At 41.7% G+C, this 26,384-nt stretch overlaps 1 protein-coding gene across 39 annotated transcripts in view; it reads right to left on the minus strand.

Moving 5' to 3' along the window:
- The window catches only part of ARVCF (ARVCF delta catenin family member), a 245,958-nt gene that overhangs the window by 47,631 nt on the left and 171,943 nt on the right, over window positions 1-26,384 (minus strand). For all 39 annotated transcript variants that reach the window (XM_072936289.1, XM_072936282.1, XM_072936285.1 and 36 more), the window contains 4 exons: window positions 23,169-23,668; window positions 16,174-16,357; window positions 3,188-3,305; window positions 1,769-1,940 (listed from right to left, as the gene is read on the minus strand). In XM_072936289.1, the coding sequence (XP_072792390.1) occupies window positions 1,769-1,940; window positions 3,188-3,305; window positions 16,174-16,357; window positions 23,169-23,668 (974 nt within the window). The remainder of the gene's footprint in view (window positions 1-1,768; window positions 1,941-3,187; window positions 3,306-16,173; window positions 16,358-23,168; window positions 23,669-26,384) is intronic.

The following is a 26,384-nucleotide window of genomic DNA, read 5'->3' on the forward strand; positions in this document are numbered from 1 at the left end:
ATTTTAACTATTAGTTTTTAAACACAACAGTCATCTGAAACCTTCTATTCTTCTGATCTACATCCTACAAGCTGTGAGCTCAGCATTATCACAAGTTGATTTCCCTCTGGGGAACACCACACTTTCAAAAGAGCACTGCGAAAAGGTGGAAAAAAATCATTAAAATGTATTTTCATTTCTTGCCAAACACACAGAGCCAAACCCAAGCTGTCACTGAGTGCCTGCACTGCTTGCTGCAATCCACAGGCTCACCCCCAGCATTCAGACGATTCTGAGACCGATTTGATTTGCCCAGAAAGACATGACTTGGCGCTTCAGCTGATGCATGAAGTACCCGGGTGCACAGCCCCAGGAGAGGACCAGGTGGGCCCAGGCAGACACCTGGAGTGGGACACACACCTGAGAGTGCTCCTGACACCGCCATCGAGGGGACGTGGGACAGGTCTCCCTCAGCAAAACACCCTCCTCCCACGGGCCACTCAGAGCTTTTATGGCTGAAAGTGTTTCCATTGACTGTGTTGCTCTCAAGCAAAGCAACAACGTGGACTGCAAGGGGCAGGGAGCAGGCTCGAGTCAGCACACATGCAAGGTTTCCAAAGGGTATCACAGGTTCAGTCACTCCCTGTGGGAACAGGCTGGCCTGGCAGGCAGAATTCCTGCTTTAGTATTCCCCCCAGTCTCTAGAAGATTCCCATCAATTTTTTATTTTAAACTGTTTAAATGTTGTTGATGACAGACTAGTCTGCAAAAGCAAGTTCACACTGTGATGACTCCCCTAACACATATGGAAACACATAATATTTTAATAACTTGCACAGGTCAGATCAAAGACTAATGTGCAGCACACAGTCCATCGTGTTCAAACAACTCCAATCAGCTCTTTAGGGGCAAAACCCTTCCTTGTACCTGGCTACAGATAATAGGCCAGGATGTGTGTACACATGAATGAGGAGAATGAAGCCTAGACAGAAAATGGAATTAATTATCTCTGAATTCATCTAGAATAGTCATCTCTAAGAAAGGAAAACAGAATTCAGTCTAGAATAGTAATTTCTCTAAAACAATCAAGAAAATGGATATAATTTGAGTGTCTCCTTGTAAAGGAAACATGGAAGGGGGGTTACGGAGACTATTAATCCTCTCATAATGAAACTCATTTGCAACATTCATGCCCCAGAGGAGAGAACAGGTCTAAAAGTGACTGACAATTAAAAGCTACAAAATCGTGTTTGCAATGTAAATTACTGAAATAGTGACTGAATTGGGAGGTTGTATGTTTTGGTTGCTTGGAAGGGGAGGCTTTTAGTTTGTTTTCATGTACGAGAGTCTGGAGGCATGGAAGATGTACAGGCAGAAGTGCCATGCACAGGGATGGATGGGTGGATCCATGCTGGCTTGGCTTCCTGAGAAGGGCACACACGCTACACAGCCAGGCAAGGGGACTCAGCAGAAATGTGACAGATTCAAGAACACAGCAATGCAGAGGAGAGGCAGAGCACATCCACCTTTTTCCAACAGCAGAATGTCATCTGTCAGCATGCAGCATTCCTATTTACAGCCAAATAAAATTACAGCAATAGTGGAAAAAAGAATCCCAAACATCCAATAGTGATGCAACACAGGAGATAAACACATGCCAGGACACTGCAAACACTCCACAAACTGCATCATCCTAAACAAGCACGATGAATGTGCTTGCAAGAGCAGGACTGCACAGCAACATTACCCCCAAATCCATTTCCAGTTCTGAGCTTTTTGCAACACATACCTTTAGCTTTTTTCCCACCAAAACAACCAGCATCATCTTTCTTCTTCTTCTGGGAGCCTCCTGTGCCTGTAGTCTGACCAGCATCTAGTTCTTGGTACTTATCAGCTCCAGGGACCTCTTTGTGGACGTGATAGGAAAGGTTCCGCATGATGCACACACAATTCTCCACAGACTGTTAAAAAGAAATTTATGTTATATGAAATAGTGCACCCTCTTACCTGCAAACCACTGTATTGTACAGAGAGGGGAAATTAAAAAAAGAAGGCTACCTGTCCCAGGAAAACCATGTAGCTCTTAAGGAAGATTTAGTCAAGACCCTTAAATTAAAGTTCATTCTTCTTCTAAACCCCATTTTATTTTTCCAAAAGTGAAGTGCTTTATAAATAGCATCCATTCAAAATGAAAACTCTCTAATCAAAAATACCACTTGATCTTACATAAAGAATACAATTCACCAAAAGATCAAACACACAGCAGAAAATGATCATATAAGGATCTTCTTTTAATCCAAGTCTCTCTCTCATTCTTCCAACATTTACAGTCTCCAAGGGGCCCATTTTATTAAATTTTCTCTGGGTCAAAACCTAGGCCTTGTGAGGATTTCAATGCACACGGTGTCCTGCAGTAATAGCTAATCCACAGCACATTGGGTTCTGACAAGAGCAGTGCTCTGTAGGTTGCAATGGAAACCGCCAGGTGGTTACAAAATCCACTTCCAAAATTACCTGATTAAGTAACAGGGCTTTGTAACCCCCTTGTTCAGACCATCACATGGTGAGACTCAGAATAAAATAACGATGCTTTACAAGCCTTCTGGTGTTATGAAGAAATAGTATGCTCTTTTTTTAAACAGGTTAAAGTTATGATGTTCCTCATGCATATAAATACACTTTTAAGTGCCATGGGATGAGATGATGATAAAAACAGATTAATAAAATCTGCAGCAAAAAAACCCAAGCCACAGTGAAAGTGCTGTAGGTCTGAACACATTTCTTAATGTCTAAGCACTTCATTCTTCAGATATGGTGCTGAATAAAGTTTTTAAAATGGGAACTGACTCCTTTGCTGCTTTGTGCAAATGGGACTCAGTTCTGATTTGGAGACTGTACTTATAAATGCCAATGAAGTAATGCAGAACAATAGCAATAATGTCACTGACAATAAAGGACCAGGCTCCTCACCACTCTTAGTGACCAGCCTTTGCTCCCCTCATCAGCCATTGGGGCAAACACAGCAGCATCCTGCTGATACCCCATCAGCACTACCACGGATACCAGAGATGAGAGCAGGACAATTACTCTATTTTCTGAGGCAAGCATAATCCTCTTCTGATACCAGCAAACAGAAGTTGGATCCCAGTGCAACATTTCAGCATAAATTGATTGCAAACATCCACTATATTTTAATACTGAAATTCACCTTATTGTCCGTGTCCTTCTTGCCAACTGCAGACTGCAGAGCATGAAGGAGGGCATCCACCAGGCCATCACACTCTCTCAGTCTTCTGCGTGCCTCTGCTCCATCTGAACTTACATTCCTGGCAGGAGAGAGTTGAAAGAAAATTTAGCCCTGTAACCTTCACTATAAAGTTAAAGGTGCACTGATTTACACTACAATTATTAAGAACTCATCACCTTGGATGAAAAATTAGGAGGCCAAGTAGACTGACAAACCTACTAAATCTCAGTAAAGTATGGGCAATGCACATCGGCAACTCTCTGAGCCTGAACAAAAAGGCTAGAGGTGCCTACATACATTCTCTGCTTTGCTGGCAAGCCCAGGGACTCACCTTAAACCAGGATGGAGTCTGCAGATCAAACAGTATGCAAATCAAAAATTTAATTTTAAAACCAGTAGTTCCAAACTGAAAGATACTTTCACTACCTTAGGAAAAACATGCTAAGTCACAAGATTGCTCAGCAGTATCATGGCCACAGAAACCGAAACAGCTGTGCGCAGCAGATTCATTACAGTCGGGTCAGTCACTTTCAGTAAGGAAAGGACGACAGTTTACATGGCTTAGAATTTCTCAAAACTCTGCACCAGAGAATGGCACAGGTAGAAGAAGCAAGACAGAGTGGAAGGTTACTTGGAGTTGTTAAAAATTACACTTATCAATGACTGCAGAAACTATCAGAGGGGACCTTTGAACTTGGCCTCACTCATCCATGAGCACGAACTGATACCCCAGCCTTGCATAAGCATCAATCTGCCATTACCCAATAAATAAATAAAATTCAAGTCGATTTTCCAAATGCTGCCTTCCCCCCATCCCCTCCTCTTCTTTAGGGGAAAATGAAGTGAGAAAATGATTTTTAATAATTTTGTAATTTTAATAGTGCTCACTGACCAAACCTGAATGGAAGCTCTTCCAAAGTTAAAATGCAGTAATTTCGACAGTAACACAGACAACCTTTCAACTTTCAGGTCTTTGAATCCCACAAAGCCATGTAAGGTTACCTCTGAAAAGCTCAGGACACCATCATTACCTTCTATTATCAGGATCCTGCAGTCAGTTTTTGCTTTTAACTAGAGAGACTGCCAATCTCCAAGTAATTAACAAATCAATCATGGTCCCCTCCCATGTCCTGGTCATCTGGGCAGGCTGCTGTTTTAACTGGATAGCTAACGAAAATCCACGTTTTCTCAGAGACCTCTCAAAATCTGGAGGCACTTAATTGTGAGCTGGTTGCTGTAACAGCACATTACCTTTCAATTAAGAACACAAATGAAATGCACAGATAAACAAATTCTTTTCTCAAATCCTAACACTGCTTCACCTCTAGCAATGGATGATAAGAGGCAGGTAAACTGGATATTAAAATGATTCCACAGGACAGATGGAAAAGAATTCTATACTAATCCTTTTGTATCAAAAACATGAATGTGATTTTAATGCTACGTCTTTATGAAACTGAAATTAGAATTCAAATTCTGAGATACCTTTCAGGAGTTATAACAATAAAAGCAACTCTACTTTCAAGCACATCTATTAATGTGGAACACTACTTGTTAAGCTTCAGGCTGACAGAAATGCACTATAAATGGCCTTATCTGGAGCTGTGTATCACATTTTTTATTCCCTCATTAAGTCTCAGGGTGTTAGAATTCACAAGCAACACTTGCAGACTGAAGGCAGAACAGCTCAACCTTCTCACCTTCCTTGCCCTATGGCCCATTCAGAGGAGATTTTTCTCTGGTTCATTTGTGCTTATCACACTTGCACCACATTTGTTTTACAGTTCGGTTACGAACAGCATCACAGTATTGTGCATCCTGCTTTCTTAGTTCTTGACCTGTACTGGGGCTAATATCAAGGTAGACATTGATATGGTTATAATTGAAAAAAAATATAATATTGTATCAGTAAGAGTGTGGCCTGCTGATATCACTGCCTCTTCAACTACAGAAAAATTTACTGGAAATTAATGCCTCGAGAAAAAATTCCCACATATATCACACATAAATAAGCATGAAAACTCTAAAGGATCAAGTTAATAGCTAATTAATGCTATGACTAAGTTATCCAGACATCAAACTTTGCAGCTTTAATGTTTTAACTAGCACATCACAAAATGTATACTTATGAGCATCTCATGCAGAAACATCTGCTCTATAAATACACAACTCTCGGGATTTTGTTAGTCCTCCCTCCTTGGGTAATGAGCTTCCTGCAGCCCTTGGGATTTATCTACCATGGAAGAACAAACCCCATTTCCTTGTCTGTAACTGCACCCTGGACCTACAGGAGAGCTCAGCTCCCACTCTTGTCCTGGCAGTCTCAAACAGACAAAGCCCAGGGAGATCAGCACCTGCATCATGAGACTGCTCCTCCTGCTGCTCCAACACTGCAAAAGGCAATGAAGATCTCCCAAACCCCATGGAAATATTTGCATTTCAGATCCATGCCAGAAATCTCTAAGCTCTCAACTAAGGCGGGCCCTATGAAAACGATGACAGTATGCTTTGACTAAGTTCTCATCTGACCATCCCATGAGAAGTGCTGCCAGGTTTGGTTTCCATGATCCAAAGATGCCTTCACAACTCCACACAACCCAGGAAAACACCAGGCTGTATTTCTGCTATGGCCTTAAGACTCTACCATCCACCTCCTTGAAAAGTGTCACTTGTTGTCATTGCTCAAATTCATCTTGAGTCTTCAGGAGGGGCTGGAGCGTGAAAACAAAAGGGATGACATGGACAGAAGAACTACTGTGGGAACTGGTCATGAAAAAGGACAGAAACTGCCATGGAATAATCAATCTGACAGCACACTCCACTGACAGAAGTCTGGAAAAATCTCTTCCCATTTCACATCTGCATTGGGATTGCGCTGCATCTTGTATCTGTTAAACATGATGGAATGAAAGATGTAACCAAACCATTGTCCAAAGGAAGCTTTCAAAGCAAGGATTCTGAACACCCTTCTTCCAAGAGTGATGGAAATCAACAAACATGAATGATTCCAGCATTTAACAGAGGATTTGCAGTCCCTTTACACAGGGCAACACTCCACAGAAGGAATGCAGAGCCTCTCCCAGGCCAGAAACTCGGGGAGAGGTAACATATGGCATTCCAACTAGGAGAAAGTAGAGAGTTTTCTTTTCATTTAACTTTCCTACACATTAGACAAGTACTGCTATACACCAGAAGTAATTCCTCAGGGGATGGAGGGCTTCACACAAGACACCAAGGAGAAAGGCAGCTGAGACCCCAGCTGAGGTGCTGCAAAGTCTGTTACTTAGGAGACAGAATCTGCCATGCAGGACCTGGAATGGCCAGAAGGTATTGCAGTTAAACAAATGATCTCACTGGCTTGCTTGCTAGGGCAAATTAATTTCAAGAACCTCTGTGGATGTAAGTCAAAGCTACTTATTGAAGTTTGAACAGCTCTGCAGGGCTTTTGAAGCACTGGTGATGGGCAAATATTCTGTTACAAATGAAAATAAAGTTGACTGCCCACTGAGAAGGGTGGGAATGGTGAGGGGGAACTACTCAAACTATTTTTACACAAACTGGTGAAAAATGAGACCTGCCATTCACCCCCAGTGTTCTGCTCACTTGCCCTGTCTCTTCACCCCCAGGAAGGCCTCTGCTGCTTTCCCTGACTTTCTTGCTTTTCAATACTTTTCCAAGAGGCCATTAAATGACAAATGTATTTTAAAAACATAAGTGTCTTTCTTATGCCACAATGCAAAGGGTAATAGGAACCCTCAGTGTGCTACCTGTTAGAGTCTGAAGAACAATTCTAGAAACAAAACACAGAATTACTGCCCATGTGACTTCAGGTACATAGGAAAGAAACCAACTGGATGACTGATTTTACATAAAGCAGTAAAGTACAAATCTAATTTCAGAGATTTTAAATCTCCAGCCTTTAGCTAGAAAAAGCAACCTGGATTCTTCCTTAAATTCTTGGGGGAGTACAGACTGTGGCCAGGACTAGTGAAATAGAATTCGTAAGGATGTTGCAATATATGCTTTCCCGGGGAAAAAATACCCAAAACAACAAAACAAAGAAGCACTAAGTAAATGTCAAATAAAAGTAAATACCTACCAGCATAGAAACTCATCAAGCTAGGAATGCAGTCTGTTGCTATTAAAGACTTCAGAGAATGGGGGCGAGTGTGCTGAGAGATCTGTTCACGCCTTAGATAAAGTTATCATTATCACCAAAGAGTTGTCTTAATAATATGCAATTCTAAATGCTACATTTACATCTGCAGAACAGAGCTGGCATTCATCACCCCTAGGAGAGGTGAGCTGCTACTGCTGTCTGTGCCACACACCAGAATTATCTTCAAGAGAAAAGACTTAAAAGTAATTAAATACTGGGTACTTAACTTGCACTCTTTCAATGCAATCATGTGGCAGTGCCCCTCTGTGCTCTCCCTAATAATCCAACAGACAATGGAGATATGGAGAGCTTTTGGATTGTTTTCTTTTTAATGGTGACGAGAAACTTGAAAAAAAGGCAGACACCTTCAGCTTTGAAAATTAAAACTAGTATTTCCAGGACTGTTGTGTCTGTCACTTGGCTGGAGAGCACCATCAGATGCTATCCCACAGTGCTGCAGATGAAGCCAAGGCTGGAGTGTTACTAAACACTTACCCTCCTGCTTTAGTTCAGCAGGTGTCAAAAGCACTTTGTTTAGAGATCTAGCTGGGAACGAAGACAACAGCTTGGAGACTTTGCTTTTTCTATAAATAGGAAGTTGAACTGGAAATTTTTAAGACATCCTCTTCGTAACATTTCCACCTTTCCCTGGAAAATTCACAGCTGAGAGCTGAAGCCAAGACACCAATGAGCTCTTTCCAACCCCTTGCTCTGACCAGCACCACCACTGAGGCTTTGCTGTCCAGACACTTGAGTTTTGCATACTGATAAAAGACTGCTTCTCAAAAGTCTAGCTTAAAATGTATTTGTTGTTCTGTTCACCTATTCTGGCAGGCAGAACCCTTGCTATACAAGCACCCTTCCACACCCACACACTGCTTCACAATAAAGAAATTTTTATTTGGATGCCAGCCAAAGGAGATGGATCAATAATACCTGTAGCAAATGAACTCTATTTCCAAGTGTATATCCAGGCCCACTATGTCTCAAAGGAGGAATATACAATTTTAAAAAATCATTCCATCATTTCATGCAGAAATTGAATGGATTCCATACTTCAGTTCACATCAAGTACCAGAAAGTTTAATTGGTATTAAAGTTCATTGTTCTGAAAACAAGAGAGAAAAAGAAAGAAGCTGCCTGTGACATGAAGATAGCGTGATCCAGGCAGCCCTGGTCAGAGGGCCCTGTACAGCACAATGCAGTTTGGCAGCAGAGAGCTCAATCAGAAATCCAGCAGAGAATACGGTAAAGAAAGCAGAAATAAGCCAAAGTCCAAAGGAAATGCACAGAAAGCCAGAAGAGCTCTACAGATGTAATTTAGGCAGGGAGCAGCTGGGTAGTACTTGTTCAGACCTGGCATCCCACTGGACACTGCTGCTCCACTCCAGCATTCACTGACCAGTTACACCCAAGAGAGAAGCAGTAGAGCTTCTTTGAATGCAAACCCTTCCACCTATTTAAATAAAGTGGCTGGTTTTGTTTAGTTGACCAAATGCTTGAGAGGACATAGCAAAAGCCACCCCTGAAAAAGGGTTTCACAAGCTTAGTCTGTGCTCCAGCAACAGTGGCACAGAGGAAGAGATCTACAGGGCACCCTGTCACACCCCATATGCATGTCTGCAGGAGCTCTCTGAAACAGGCTAGAGCTCAAGAGTATGGTTTAACAAAGGATGGACTCTGCATCTGTACCTCGCTATTGGTGGCATTTTATATCTAAAACACCTTGTAATGCCTTTTCAGTAAAATGCTGACTGGTTACCTCCTGCATGACCTACTTGGAGAGCCTTAGCTTGCTCTCCTGTAATGCAAAAGGATACAGAAACACACTGCATGAGAATTCCACCATGCCCAGCAGCTATTTAGCTTCCAAATTATTCCAGTCTCTTCCTGGAGGAAAGGCCAAGGGACTCTGCTTGCTTTATCACACATGCTTGCTGCCATGACAAAGAATCTCAAAAATACAGAAAGGAGGTGGTACTAATCTAACAAAGGATCAGGGCTTACAAGCCTTCCAAAGCAGACTACATCCATCAGAATGACTGCAGGGAGCTTTGCTGCAGTCCTGCTCTTCACCCCACCACAGCAAGAAACATTTTTGCAGATTCCCTCTCCGGCCAGCCAAGAGAAGAGGGACCTAGGTTCATTCCTAAGTAATGACAAAAGGCAGTGAGCAAGTGCACAAGTTTAAATTTATACCTCAAGATATGATTGTAAAAGATTAAGATTGCATGTAACTAGGTTATGTCTCCACTGCTAAAATCTATGCATAATTTATTTATATTACAAGCTAAACATCAGGAACTGTCAGGAGGAACCCTAACAGCTCCTTACTAGCACGAATTAAACGCTCTGCTCATCATATAAGCCCCAGGACAGCCATATGTTGTGATCCTGCACAGTATCAGTAAGCTAATTAAGAAACTGCCTTTGCTCACTCCTCTCTTTTGTGTGGGTTTTTAATTTGAGTTGATTTTTTCCAGTCTGGGTTGGGCAGATAAGCGCCTCCCTTTTCGTGAGACTTGCTGCCTCCAAAGTGAGGATTCACAGGCCAATTTTTGTTCCGTTTTTATCTCTTTCTGTAACTATTCCTTCTCTCAAAGTCCACTTCAAAAGCACCTGCTGCATACCAAAAGACTGACAGTACCTTAGCTCCAGTACTTGGAGCATCAATCTCCCACAGCACCCACTGTGAACACAACACGAGCAGGGGACAGAGATGGCAGCATCTGCCCTCAGCTCCCCTGGGTGGCACAGTGAAGCATTAACCTCTGGCAGGAGTCCTCTCCAGATGATCCTGCTTAAATAACTGCCCTGCACAGCATAGGAAAGGACTACTTGAACTAGGATAGGAGAATACACTAAGAGGGAATGCCAAACAAATGACTTTGTCAAAGAATTTTTTTTGGATTTGGGGAGAAGTGTAGCTGCCAAGGAGGGCTCTGTACTAATGCAAAATTGCTGGTGATAAAAAAGACAGAAATGTGAGTTTTCAGGTGCCAGCCTTTAGTTTCTACCTTCTCTGTTGTGCCATGCTTCAGTGAGCAAAGCTCCCTTGACACCAAGGGCAGCTCATGTGGCAGCACCACAGCAGCATCACCTGAGCCTCACCTCCTGCACCCTGCTCTGCACCAGGCAGCACTTCCAGGTCACAGACTCGCACTTCAGTGCCTCCTTACCTCAGCCAGCTGGAGATGAAGCCTGCCTCCAGTGTATGAGTGCACACAGGACAAATACTAGGTGACTGTCACCACATACTATTATCATGCCTGCAGGATCTAAAGAAAGGATCTAAAGCTTGAAAATAATGCCTTTTGAAAGCTCTAATTCCAGGCACCCTTCTTCAGAGAAAAGCCACACATTAATCATTTATAAGAAAGGAGGGTGTAAGAACCTGGTTTTGATGACCTTACTTCTTTTTGTTCCTCAAATTCAGCACACAGAGATGGGAAGATAAAGCATCACTGATACACTTAATACAAGTGTTTTTGGGGGCAAAGAGAGAGACCTTTTCTGCCCAAACAAGACCACATGTTGCTAGACAAACCTTCTTTACCTCAGGTGCCTCACAGACACACCCACACTCCTGCTACAAACCGCGTGTGCAGGACATGTCTGGGTACACACACATGTTGCTAATATATAAAGACATGAGGCAGTGTTACCTGTGACTGAAACACTGCAAGTGACACCTGCAGGACAAGATGCACAGGCATGTACCATAATGCTCTGTCCTCCTCAGAAAAAGGCTCAGAACATTTGCATACAAAAATGATTTGACACATCCCAAGTATTACCGATTTACCATCAAGCTCTTGCAGTCCCCTTTTCTCTGAAGTACCTAAGAGGGGCCTGCAGATACTTTTACACCATTTCTCAACCTGGTGGAGTGTATTTCTGGCTCTGAATTCCCTGAGTCCTTATACCATGTCTTTGAACATCGTATCTCACATTCACCAAGCCTCTCAGGTGTTGATTCCATGGGACCAAACCCTTAATTTACACCTACAGGAGTTGTTTATTCCCAGTTGATGTACGTAGGATGAACCATTTCAAAATCCTTGAAACACTGGTATTTACAGCAACTTCAGAGGAAGGTACATACTGAGGTGCCAGTCCCACATTAAAGATGGAAGAGTGAAGATCAGTGAAATCTAGATCCCCTAAGGCACTTAGCAGCCTGAACCTCATCAAAGCCAGAAGGAGACAGGGCTATTAAAAATTAGACCACAAAAAGGTTTATACCATTAATCTTGCCTGTAATTATGTCAGTGCACTAGCACACCAGCAAATAAATCCACACTTCCCAAGTCTCCTGGTACAGCTCCAGCCACCAGGCTGTCCGCTCCCTTCTCAGGGGCTGATGTTGGACAAGCTGTTATGTGCAATCTCCAGCTGAAGAATGCGTGTTTTTAGGGAAAGTCAGGTGGGTGCAGTTTGTTTGTGTTCATACACCTCGGCCAGGGCTCTGAACCCTGAGGATATTTGTGAATGCGAATTTCTGTGTACTTGGAGAACTGACAAGAAACGCTGCAACTACAGATGGTACCCCTGGAAAAAGGAGCACTTTGCATCTGTTTGCTATGCAAATTAATTCATTTAACATTTGTTGACAGCAGGTCAGTTTAGCACAGGAATCAGGCTAGAAAGTTGGCAATTTAGGAACTAAGTTCTACTCTGTCCTCTTATAAGTGAAAAAATCCAGGAGAGAATTAAAAGTAATTAGGCAGAAACCAGCAATTAAGACCAGAATGAATTTAATTTTTCAACCATTAAAATCCTTTCTGCTTCCAGAGAAGTAGGAATTATGGTGATTATCTCCACAGACAACTAACAAGATGATGTGACTGCAACAGTGCTCTGACTGCAACAATGCTCTGACCCACAGATGCAGCAATTTCCATGTAAAGCAGGGAAGCACCTTAGGAGAAACCAGGGGACCCAGCAAAGGTCTCTGGTACTGCCTGGGTGCTCATGAACCACAGATCCATCTTTCCTACAAGAGCTCAATTCATGCTCTTCTCTTCAAGCACCTTAGTGTCTGGGTTAAAGTTGTAGGAAGGATCATGAAATGGCCTCATGAAGATGCACCAAATAATTCCATTATTTCACCAGGAGAGCAATTTGAAGACAAATACTTCTGGATTGCAAATCCCAGTAAGGATTTAAGTGTTTAAAGAAAAAAAAAAAAAAAAAGGCAGTAAGTAGAAGAAACATTCTCCACATACCTAAAAGAATAAAATACAATGTGAAGACATAAAACTTGCATTGCAAATGAAATGAAGGAACATCTGTGCATACTTAATGAGTCTCCTATGGTAAGCAAATGTCTTCCTTACTTCTTCCCCAGTCCTACTGCTTCATAACCAAAAATCCACTTTGCTTCGTCTTTTACCGTTCCTTTCCAGATTTCTACCATACATGTTTCTTTTATCAGCTTCAATAAGAATACCTATGTTTTATAAAATGACACCCAGGGCAGCATCCCTCACAAGGCTAGTGACCATTTGCAGCAGTAAAGTGATTATGGATATTGCAGATCTATTCATCAAATTGTGTGTACCCTTACAAACACAGCAATGTAAGAGGAAGCATCTTTTTCCTCATCTCAGGATAAGAATTAAGACAAAATTATCATCATCTGCACTAGTTTCTAAAAACTTCAGTGGTTAAGATTATAAAAGAACATCATTAAATTTCATTATCAGATCATACTTTGCAAATTGGATGTACTGCCAATTTCCAAAGGATTTCCCCAAATGTTTCTTTGAACAGAATTTCTGGCAAGTGCAGAGTGAGATGGCACACAGAACCCCATCAGCTGTGTTCCAGATGATACCAGGATTCAAAATATCCCTACAATGGGCACTATCACAGGAGAGGGCCTGACCTTTAAATAAACAACACTCAACACAGACCTTCACCAGTGGCCTTTTCCTCCTTGGATTCCCACTGGCTCTCTGTGTGGGCAGTCAGCTACAGTAGCCTGGAGTGGACACCTCTGAGTGTCCCAGGTAATCCCAGACAGAAATAACATGGCAAAGCAGCTTTCTTGAATTGCTTTTCTGATGACAAACTGTGAGCAGCTTCTCTGATTTCCAGCTCGTAAATGACCAGGTCCAATGTTTTTCAGTATCAGACACAGATAAAGAGCAGGTCCATTGCTGGGTGCAAGTCCTGTGGCCACAGAAACCAAAACCAGAATCCAGCATCACAGTGGGAATTTTGTTACTTCAGCAAGTGGGTAAATCAGGGCTACAGAAAGCCAGAAAGCCACCTCAGCTCCAGCCAAGGGCAGAGTGCAGGGATCATGGCTCTTATCTTGGAAGTCAATCCCCAGCCCTGGTGCAGGTACAGATCTTTGCTCAGGTATTGGCCCCAATTACTGACCCTGCAGCTGAAGCATCCTTCCATCCCACACATGCCTGCCACACCACAATTCCTCTGCTGCTGATGCAGCTCTTAATCCACCCTGAGGCACTGGGCCAAGGTGACTGCACAGCTCACCCTGACCTGCTCAGACCTGCACACACAGCAGCACCTGAACCCCCGAAGTGAGGAGGGAGACACAGGTTACACAGGAGAAAATGGGTCAGACAGGAAAGGAAAGTGGGATGGACCAGGAACTGAAGAAGAGGTAGAGCTAAATAATTGTAGTGTGGGTTTTTTTAATTACTTGTTTTTAATTATTTTGAAATGAGTGTTTCCATGGATCCACATTATCAAAGGAGAAACCTAGATTAAGAACAAAGTAAAGATGAATAAGCAGTGTTAAAAAAAAAAAAGGCAAGTAATAATTAACCGGCAGTTCATGCTGTGAATCACTGAGTTTGGAACAAACTCGCCCACATCTGTTGATAAACTTCATTAACTGAAAAAAATGATACTGAAACGAATGTCATGCTGATGCACAATGCTTCTCTTCTGCTTAGATACCCAGACTGCAAGGACACCTGAAACCTCAGAAGCTCAGAGACTGTTCCAGTTATTTTGGGAGACAACAGAGCTCACACCTGAGGTTTACTTCCAAAGGGGACAAAGGGAGGCTGGCACATAACCAAGAGGCCTAATCTCCCAATTAAATATCAAACTGGTGAACAGTTTGCAGTCTGCAATAAGCTCCATTCGTGGAAAACTGAATTTCTAGGACCAGCTACTGTGTCAATGAGAGAAGTGTAGGCAAAGGGTTTCTTAAACACTGATGTCTGTCAGACAGATGGCTGCAACAATTTATTCTCTGTTGGTGTTAACTATCACATCTTGCTGCTGCTTTTAAAGATGAGCTGCACAGGATTTCAGCACACAACACAAAAAAATTGCCAACAGTTTTAATGTTAATTACTTTTGATATGTCCATTTAGACATCTAATCTGGAAGCGCTCTACAAACGGTGTGTGTAATATCCCTGACATGGGAACAGGAAGCACAGTCAGCTGAAAGGCAGCTCACACACACCTGCTCCTGCACTCACCTCACTGCATCAAGTGAGGAGACAGCAGGGCAGTCCTCAGTTCCTGTGCAAGAGGAACTGTCTCCATGGCTCAGCACAGACAGAGACAGATTACCTTTCCCTGCTCTCACATCCCCATCTACCTTAGGCAGCCCCAGTCAACCATGAGATCACCTCGCCTCACATCTGATGGAAGCTTCAAATTTTCCACAAGGAAGCACTAAGTCCCTCCTGACTATGACAGCAGAGACCAGAGATGAGAGGACTGAAATACATTTCCCCCTTCAATAGCAGGAACAGCCACCATTCACTGGGTGTCACCTGATGCATTTCAGGTTGCATCAGGACCACTTTGTAATACCAGAAGTTTAAATTCTCTAACATCTCAGTACTATGTTTCATGCCCTTCTTCATAGGCTTTAAGAATACATTGTCCAAAAGGGACTGGTTTCCTGTAAAACCAGTGCTTTACTTTAAAAATAAAATAAAATAAAAAAACAAAAAAAAAACCCAAACAAAATCCCCAACCTCAATCAATCAACAAACCAAGAGATACCCTGGAGTACAGAAGTTCAAGTGGATCCACATACTAATAAAATTTTATGATGTGGGTTAGGCTAGTCTACTAATGACTAATTTATTGTCTATACTTACTGGAAAATCTCATATTCATTGAGATAATCCTTTTATTCCTTCACCATGACTAATTTCCTCTTGCAGAACACCCTTAGAAATGAGACACTAGTAAGTAAAAACCTATGATGTCTGGAGTCTGCTTAAAGGACTTCCAGTGGGACTGCAAATAATTTCAGTAATGGGCCCTTCCAGAACACTTTTCATTACTTTCTTCATTTGTGAAGTTACTCGAGGGAATAGTTATTCCAATTTAGAGACCACAAGCCCAGAAACAGAAATGAACCAACTTCTGAAGATGCATTAATCAGTAGAAATTTGACAGGAATACATTTAAAAGCAAGAGAAGGAATAGTGACAAATCTTTTTTAGTTTTATTCAAACTAACTGATTTCTTCACAAAGCTGAAGAATCTAAACTGAGAGTAAGTATTTTTTCTCAAAAGAAAAGCAAAATGAGACCCACTGAGTTTAGAGAACACTGGTTCTTCAGACTGCATCAGGGCTCCTCCTGATTCCAGCTTTTAGCATGAACTGTCCCACTCTCAAGGTGCTTTCAGAATTGCAAACACAGTATGAAACCAGAAAAGGCTCCTTTGCAAGGAATTTTAGAAGGAACATTTAGAATCCTAAATAGTCAGTAGCTCAAATTCTTCACTAAGAACCCCAAGGAACGATGGGGAAAAAACCCACAGCTGAGCCTTACCGCAAGCAGCCAGAGGTGTTCTTGAAGACCGTGGTCCACTCGGCGTCGCGCGGCTTCGAGTCCTCGTTGGGCTCGCTCTCCCAGCCCGAGTGCGGGATGATCACCTCGTTGGTCAGCGTCTGCAGACCGTGGTTGATGATGACCATCTTCAGGGGCTCGTAGGAGGATAAATTCCACAGGGTGCCTGCAGGGGATTATTAAATAACCAGCGTATAACAACTATATTAAATCTGAAGGGTAAATAGAATCACAGGATTCACAGGGAAGCGCTTGAATGTTAAATCATAAAACTAAACAAGAAGGCGAAGCAACTTGATGAGATGCCAGACCAGAACCAGCTTAGGGAAAATCCCACAGCTTCTTCAACAAAGCATGGAAGCACTTTTATCAAGACATGGATATTGTTGAACTCATTAAGCCCTACATAGAGTACATAAAAGTGATGTACTACTGGAAATTAATAGAATTTTTCTGCTGTATACAAACTGTGTTACACTTTCAAGTCTAACTATGCCTCAAAAAGTAAAAATTCATCCAGTGAAGCAAAGTATATTGAGCAAGTCCTAGGAGAGAGGAATTTCTGGAGGATCACTGATCTTATGCTTATCTTCTGCACAAGATAATATTTCATTCAAGTCTCCTTTCTATTATTTATTTTCTCATTTTCCTGTCACAAGCAATATCTGTGTTCAAATCTCCTGGTGCCATAAACATATGATTTCTTGAAGAAGCTGGAAACCAGAACTCCACTGTCTTTTCATTTTTAACTCAATTATGAGCCAAAGTAAACAGAAGTCAAACATCAAAACCGAGTAACAGAACAACAGCGTTATAGCTGCAAAATACCCAGTGTTAGGTAAGTGATACAGCCTCCCAGCAGACCTGTAACAGTGTCCTGATAGTTATTACTCATAAGAGTAGGACTAAAACAGAATGCTCACTTCAGAGAGAATTTCTGCACAGACTCAGCCTGGTACCATCTGAGAACTGTCAGTAACAACACTTGGAGGGAGCCAGACACACGCTTTTGGTCTCCAAGGAAAAGTGCGAGTTCCAGCAAAATTTTCAGACAGCCCAAACAGAAAACCCAGATCCTCCAAAACACACAAGGAATTTTTCCTAAACTGATGGAATATCAACCCGAGGCTCCCTGTGTTACAACCACTATGGACTTGTGCAGATTACAGTGCAAACTGTAAATCTCTACTTCATTTTATATACATTTAAAAAACACAACAGAACAACAGAAGTGCAACCTTTTGTTTCAGCCCCTTTCAATCTTTTCTGGAACAGTGATGTAACCTGTTACCTCTCGAGTGAAACTACAAAGGCAAATTTTACTGCTTAAGAAGAACAAGGAGTAAAAAGTCAAGAATACCTTCAAAATTTGCAAGAGCTCTAGTATTACAGGATTGAATTAAAAGTTTTCCAATGCTAAAACCTTTTGCTCGTTTCAAGACTTAGAGATTTGTGTCTAGACTTCAATAACTTCAACCACAGCATGTAAAATAAAACCACCACCTCCGAACTCTTCCTATAGTCTCATTCACCAGAGGTTATTTCAAGAGACTAAATGCATCTGTGGATTCAATAGAGTTCCAACTGGATTGCAGCAGCAACCTGCCCATCTACCACCAGCTTTAATGCTGTAAGCCCACCCTGACCAAGAGAACCACCTGCCCCTATGGAAGCAGCTCCTCTACATACATAGAATTTTTATTAAGGGGCTGGCTGTATCTTATGCAATGAACTCTTTAGGGCAAACACAATTTGATTGTAAATCTCTGTGACTGACTACCAGACAAAGGGAACCGGGATTACACAGAACCTTTCCCCCACCCTCTTTGACAAAAGCCCCCCCAGCATTTTACAAGCTTTCAATTTCTCACCTGCCTCCCATCTCTACAATCTTTCATACAAAACAACAAACAGAAGAAGAATAAAAGACAGCCTTACTATTAAAAAAATTAATGCAAACTCTTCAAATTATTCAAAAGGTCAAAGCACTTAAATCTCTAATATTATCCTTGATAGTTGCATAAGGAAATCCAGAAGAACCCCTCTTCTGAACAGCATTTAGTGAGGGAAAATGCACAGCACTTAAAATAAATGTAGCACAAAATAAATAGATGTGAGGGAGTCCTGTGGTTCCAAAGACAGAGAAAAAACTTCAGGTTGAACACTGACTTCATATTTTCATGGGGATAATATTTCACAAGAAAGGATATAGAAAATAAACACATTGACAGTACATTTTTCTTATTCAAAATTATGAAACAAAGACCTCTAAATCCCAGCATCCTTTTTGCTCTAGAGCAAATAAATTCTATGGAAAGGTCACCGATAGTGACAGACTTTAGGTTAAGGGGACAAATTCAGATCCACCTGTAGCATTTAGCAGTACAGAAAAAAATCAGAGGGAAAAATTGCTGTAAATTTGACATCCATCTTAAATATCACTCCCTGTTACTGTTGGCCTAACACACTAATGTTTCAACAAGCTGGAAACACTGTTTTTAAAACTCTAATCAATTGAAATGAACAGCACTCAGGAGAAATCATGTCACTAGCCCAGCAGTGCAAGGTGAATGAAGTTACCTATATTTTCCATGCACTTTCACTACAAGTCTTGTCCTTAACCACAGACTGCATGAGTTTTAGGATTACAGAAAGATGAAATATTGCTCTTCAGAAGATGAACATGATGACTAGCAATTTTTTATTCATAAATATTGTGAGTAATGTACTTATGTACTTGTAGCTTCAACCATCAGCCCTGATTTTTCAACATACTAAGCAGGGAAAATAACTACAAGCTTTTATTTCAAAAAAATCCAACATCACCAAGAAACTAGAAGCTGTTTAATTCCTTTTCTGTGGTCCATACCAGATAGTTTGTCACTTGGAAATATAAGCACACTGCAATATATTCCCTGAGGAATTCTTGTTGCGTGTTGGTCCGGGGGGCATTTGTTTGATAGGCTTCTTTGTATCAAAGTCCTGAAGATTGGAGCTGTGCTCCTTTCAGCAGTGGTCAAGTTGAGCACCAACTGAGCTGGTGTGTGACAGAACACACCATGGACAAGGACCTTCTTCTGAGAACCCTGAATAGCAAATGGAAGGAGAAAGCTCAACTGAGATCAGCAAGCTGAAGAGAGCAGGGTACTTCTCCAAAGAGGAATCCAGGACCTCAGCACACATCAGTGCCCAGGAGATGGGAGTTCTGAGCCAGCTGATTTATCTGCAAGTTGCTGTTTGAGCATAAGATCAAAATATTTCATCTGCAGAGAATTTTGAAGGTCAATCATTTTTCAATTATAACCAATTTGAAGAATCACGTCCTGCACCACTTAAAATCAGTGCAATGTCATTAAACAACAAAATTACTCCAACGTTCTCACAAAGAACAAAATTATTCATTAAAGCTACCAATTTCTGATTGCTTTTCAAAGAATGTAATAGAATTTTGGTCTTGCATATCTGATGGGAACATTTCCTCCACAAAAACCTTATCACTCAAGATAAAACTTTTGTAGCTTTCCCAATCAGAACAGATTTAATTCCTTATCAGCTTAATCCTTATTTCTCTCTTTTTCTGAAGAAAATGATCCACTGAGAGTACAGCAGTACAGCTACAAGCCTAGCAATAAATGAAGGAAGAATTTTATGAAGTATTTCTCAACACAACTCTACTCCTGATTTACTTATGGACACTCTAACACTTAACTCAAGCTTTTCCCAGTGCAGTAGCTAAGAAACATTTTGTAACTCCACATTCCAGAAAAAAAGAGAAGTGAGATTTGTGGTATTTTATGAATGTATCTTTGAGTTTAGAAGGCAGTTTTTGCACACTTCACAGATCCCTGACCTTGAGGGACCATCATGTTTAGTGCTGTTTGTCAAGTGCAGATATGTCAAGAACACCTGGTAAAACAGCGATGGCACTAAGTCAAAGAAGTTTTCCAAATTCTGCTAAAACCACCACTATCTGTAAGAAAAAAATCTACAGACTGGCTTAATCTGGCAGCAGTGGTCTATCAGTACACTCTGCCTGCTTCCAAAATTTCATGTCAAAACAGTTGTCTGATTTCTCCAAATGTGTACCCTGGGAAGTGCTCAAGGGAACACACTCCCAGCACAGCCAGACTCACTCGTTCAGCACTGATGCCACACATCTGATTTCTCCCTCGATGCTGCATCCACCTCTTGGGTGTTTGTAACTCACTGGCGTGGCTCCAGTAACACACTGACCAGACCCAGCTGTGGCTGCTGCATCAGAACAAGCAAAGGAGAAGGCATGGAGCTCTCAAGGACTGACTCTCCCATTAGATGGGAACCAGGGTCTCTTTTGCCTGAAAGCCCTGATTCAAACAGGGTGTGCTACTGTGTGGTACCTGGTACCTCCTGTCCTGCAGGCAGGCAGTATTCCACAGCCAGAGAAACAAAACTTCAAGCTAGAACTGCTCTTGGATTCAGACAACTGAATTATTTAAACTTCTTTAAATTACTTGAATCTCTTTGGAAAGTAGGATTATTTTATCATTTGTCCTTAGCTTGGATGGCCAGCTGGTGATTACTACTGAGCTTTTTTAAAGTAGCCAGTATTGAGTTAAAGAAAGATTAAACTGTAGGAAAAAAAAAAAAAATCAATGTGTCATACCAAACTTGAATTTGGAGCCTGTTAAAAGAAATAAACACAAATGCTGTATGCTGTTTATTTTTTTTTTCTGTTTTCTTTTTTTTTCCCTTTTTCCTAATGCATTGCTGATGAAGTCCCCAGACATTTCATTCCAGACTCATTGAAAAATTTTCATGGCAAAGATAGGCCTCGGTTTATCACTAGGGCAAAGCATCCAGATAGAAAGTTGTGATCGCTACCAGGAGAACACTGGAATTGTGATCTGGATTTCTGAGGCTGCAGAACACAGTCCTGTCGTAGCAGCCCTGCCTGAATGCTCCCTTTGCACTTCAAGCTGGCTCTTGTTTCTCTCTGCTGACTTTTGCAGCTCATTTTACAAATGGACAATTCCACATTATCAGCCAGCGCTTTGAACACAGACTGCAAGTACAGCAGCAGCAGTCACAGAGGCATTGCTGGAATATTCTTCTTTTCTGTGCTGATGCTTGAATGTCTCACACCGGATCTGGTGATATCATTTTAGAAGGGGAATGAAAGTATTCCTGGTTAGGTGGAGATTAAATACACATCATCTGTTACTGGACATCTGTTTAGGTTAATGCCCTTCATATTCCTGGTGTTTTTGAGCAAGGGGAAATAAAGAGCTCTAAGTAACAAAAGCCAAGGTGGAATAAAAATACTACATTTAATTGGAAAAAACTACTGCCAAATAAAGTGCATGTGAACTCTAAAGCTAATTAAGCATTGGGAAATCAAAACAATTCCTGTTTACAGTGAAAAGGAAAAACATCCAGTTTGCTTTTGCCATCTCTGAAATGACTGATTACCACCTAGCACTATAATGATATTCCTTCAGAGTAAATTATAGACTGGCTTCTACTTTCTTGAATCTAAGGAAATAAATTTATTGCTTCTCAGCACTCCAAAAATAAGTGTTGATTAAACTAGAACAGTAGATAAATAGATAGTCTTTATTAAAAAAAAATAAAGTGTGCCATCACATTAAATGAGTGCAACAAATGGAGTAAAAATACCACCTGCAGAGTTTCCATGTTGAGGCAGAGCACAGACAGCTCTCCAAGCACAACCAGCACGTGCTACTCAGAGGTTCTCTGACAAAACAGACAGCTCTCCTTTGCCAGCTCACTGGAAAAAGGCTGGAAAAATATCCCTGCTGGTTTCAACACTGTACATTTAGAACTAGTTTGCTAAATAGCCTGTAATGGCCATGGAAGAACAGATGGAACACCCAAGGCCACTGCTCATCTCAGAGAATTATGATTACCAGTAAAAACCTAAAGAGAGCTACTATAATTTTTGAGGAAATTACAGAATTATGATGTTTACCCCTAATGGCTTAATCAATGTTTGCAATAGGGTCTACCTGCACAAGCCAACCTTGATAAGGCAGCTAAACACTTTCAGCCCTGGACCCATTTACATCCTCACACGAAAAATTCTGTTCTGGCACAGAAATTAATTGGAAATGCTCTGGTCTCCATCCAAACATCCCCTGCGGCTTCTGAGAAGAGAAAGGGAAATCCATTTCACTCCTCATGATTTATGGGAGACTGAAGTATCTTGTCCTTACTTTAAGAGCTGACATACTTTGCTACCCTTTCCCACTTAATGGCTGAACTTTGAAACTTGGCACATAATTTATTGCTCTTTTTGGATGATGCCCAAAACTAAGTTCAAATAAAAACAGGTTAAATAATGGAGCTGTATTTGAAAACTCCCTGCAAAATGTGCATGAACTCAGTAACCCGAAATGTAATTCTCCCTTTTCCAACCTCTGCAACAAACAAAAGCAGACCCTATGCTCCCTAAAATCTGAGTCTTCCAGCCCAGAAGTGCTGCAACTTTATATGCAGCCTCAGAGTCCTGAGCACCAGGCTGGAAGTGTTCCTGATGAGACTGACTATTCTCTAAATATGAGGGAGTGAGGACATGGCAGCAGGATTTTTTTATAAGAGATTAACAAGGAAAGATTTAGCTCAGCATATCATACCTCATGACTGCAACATGCTGAGGGCACGTGCACTACAAATTACCTGTCAATGAAGATGCTGCAACTCATTTCAGCTTCAGTCCCCCAAGCACATGCTACTGCCTGCTACCCAAGGAGCAGCATCCAGGGAATCCCAAGTGCACCACACACACCCACAGAGACAATCTCGATCCCCTCCTGACGGGCACGTGTCAGGCTCTCACCCCACAAACGTGGTGCAGCTACAGAACAGCTGCAGCCAGTGATCTAAATTCTCCTTCAGTGCTGTAATTTCCAGAAATTCTTGTTCCTGAAGCTGAAAGAACTGTTCTAAAGACTAATCCATTAACGAAATCAGACACTGACCTGTAATTAGCTCTCTGACTTCCATGTCGTTTGTTTTTCGCAACAGCCTGATCAATGCAGGGATCCCATCGCAGTTCTTTATCGCCACTTTGTTTTCATTATCCTTCCCGTAGGAGATGTTTCTGAGAGCCCCGCAGGCCTTCCGATGGACCTCGGGCTTTGGGTGATCCAGCAGGCCCACCAGGATCGGGATGCCCTTGAGGTGCCGGACGTCCTTTTTGATTTTGTCGTTCTCGTAGCACAGGTGCTGCAGGTAGGCCGCGGCGTTGGACTTGACGGGGTCGATGGGGTGGCTGAGCATGGCGATGACCTCGGGCAGGTCGGGGTCCCTCCAGCGCGGGTCCTTGCGGATGCTGTCGATGGAGGGCGAGCGCTTCCCCAGCCGGTCGATGCTGGCCATGCTGCCCCGCTCCGGCTGCGCCAGCGGCGCCGCGTAGCCGCCGTGCAGGTACGGGATCCTCTCCTCAACCATCTCCGTCTCAATGGGGTCATCGTAGCCCCTGGGAGAAGCAATGGTCCCAAGAGAAAGAAAGGGAAAAAAAGAAAAAAGCAAGTTTAAGGACTAGTAACTCTGAGTCAATATGGAGATTTCAGCCACAAGCACACATTTTAATATCACAAATGTCACTGGGGCAGCATATTTACAGTTTCTAATTGTTTATTTGGAGTAACTTGAAAATTAACCATAGTTGAGTTCCCAGCAGTGATGGGACTCCAGCACAATGTTTGTTTGGCTAGCAATGAAATGATGACAGGAACTGCAAACCATCAAACAGATTGCTTTGATTTTGGTCACTTAGCAAAGCAATTACAACAGAGCTGGATTACATTTAGTAGGAAACACTGATCTTCATTAATGCTCCTACTTCTGCAACAAACCAAAACTCTAATTAAAGGCATTCAAGGCCTGGGCAGGGACCACAGATGTATTTCAGCAAATCTGACAAGTTCCACTACATTTCCATGTTGATGCTCAGACAAGCACACTCTAAACAATACTCTTAATTGATATTGCCATAAACCACCCTCTTATATATTTTTTTTTCAAACCAGCAGCAGCCTTTTGCTTTACAGCTTTTTCCTGGACAGGTTTGCTACTGTCTCAGTATTGCAGTTAGCTCAAGTCAAGCAAGTGGTGCTAATTGCCACAAAATGTTTCTTAAAATCTTTCATCTAAAGCACTGAGTGATGTTATTGAACCATTTCTGCTGTCATGCTGAAGTATAGGCTATTAGGAAGAAAACGGAACTTGCTGTCATCCCAAAGGGACTGATAATTAAACTGGGCTCTGAGGAGAAGAGCAACCGGAGGTGGAGACTGAACTTAGTCTTGTACAATTAACGTTTTTAATGTTAAAAGTGCCTCTCCTGACTTTACGTTGCTTTAATTGCTGTTCTAAACCATAAACTGAATGAAAGGATAAAAATGGGCAAGTATCCAAAACTCAGAATGAATCTGAAGAAATCCTTTTATGGATGCAGTTATCTGTATATGTATAATTCAGCAGTTGCTCTACACAGTAATTTACACTCTCTGGACAGTCATGTTTTCTGTTACAGAACAAAGCTGCTTCCATCACTCCAAGCAGAAAGCAACAACACTGAAACAATTTACTTCTGTGAATGCACACGGGGCAGAAGGAATAACAAAACCCCTTAGCTACTCCTCAAAATCTGGTTTTTACAAATGCAAATTTGTGATAACCAGCATTAAAACTACAACAAATTCTCATTTCTCAAACTCATCCTCATGCTAAATTCTTTTTCACTTCATAAAAGCAGCAGATTAATTTTAATAATTGCACAGCTGTTCCTTGCTTGACTTGGTAACTCACAATTCAGAACATCTCAGTTGTGTGAGCTGCCCACAAGATAACTGTGCACCACCTCAATTACACCTGCACAATTAAGTTTCTCTCTCCTCCTCATCCGTGCAACTACACAAAGATAATTACTGTCTTGGGATGAAGTTTGTTTGCTTTATTTCCACAAAGCCTTCCAAACAGAACCACAGAGATGGGACTATTTTCCTCACGTTGTATCCTCTTTCCTTTGCCACATAAAGCTCCTTGGCCTCATTACATTTTTCAAAAGAAAACTTTAGAGTTAGGACTTCAAATTGCAACAGTGTCATTACAAGAGAGTACCACATAAGTCTAGTGCCAACAGTACTAATTTTAATTGTCAATCACTACTTATTAAATATGAATGAAAATACTTGAAGTCCATAATTAATCATTAAAAAAGAAAAAACAAGTAAGATCACAACCCTGACTTAAAACGAGACAGCATTTCTCAACAATCAGTAGAGAAGAGGATAAAAACAAAAACCCACAATTGCTGGAACAAGGCCACACAGGCCAGATCCAACATTCCTCTGGGGATGAAACAGGGTCGAGAGCCACTGCTAAAGCACCAGCGACATAACTCAATGACTGTACCTGGCAGCAAAGAAAACACCTGCACACTTAACCCCTGAAGACCCCAAATCATTATGTAGAAACTCTGAGATCCTGTATGAAACTAAGAGGTATATAAGAAAGCTCAGCCAAGGCAAGTATCACACTACTTCAGATTCACATGACTAAATACAGTGATCAACGCTAGGAAAGGTTAAAAAAAACAACAGGAAAGTAATTTACCAAAACAGATCCTCTGCAGAGGATCATAACAACTGCATCAGAACAACTGCTCAGGAGTGGCATAAGCCCCAGCACCTCTCCTTTAACAGAGGGCTGGAAGACCAGACTGGCAGAGCGAGAAAGTCAAAAGCAAGAATCTATCAGGGCATTAAACACACCCTGATCACCAACATATTTACACACTGTGTGAGTAAAGAAATCCTCTTTCTGAGTCGAACCAGTGCAAGGTCAAATGTTATTTTTCCCATCCACATCACTGGAGCAACTAGGCTGGGAAGCAAAAGCCAGTTGATACAGAACAGGACTCACAAGAGCTTCCACAGATACTGCTCTCAGGAGACCAAGAGCTCTTTACTCTCAGGACTGAAGAGCTCTGGTGCTATGCCAGAGTTGCTGACTGCAAGCATCTTGCCTTCTGTCTGTTTGTAGCAAGGCAGCAGAGTTTTCAGGATGCCACAGGTCCCACTAATCACCTGTCTCAAGGAATTGATCAAAACACATTCTAGCATAGTTAAAAATTGGGAGAGCTTGTGGATTTATCATCTTCCTTATGGCTTCAACACAGGCATATTTGA

The sequence above is a fragment of the Taeniopygia guttata genome, chromosome 15 (genome assembly GCF_048771995.1).
Source record: "Taeniopygia guttata chromosome 15, bTaeGut7.mat, whole genome shotgun sequence".
Classification (NCBI taxonomy): Eukaryota; Metazoa; Chordata; class Aves; order Passeriformes; family Estrildidae; genus Taeniopygia; species Taeniopygia guttata.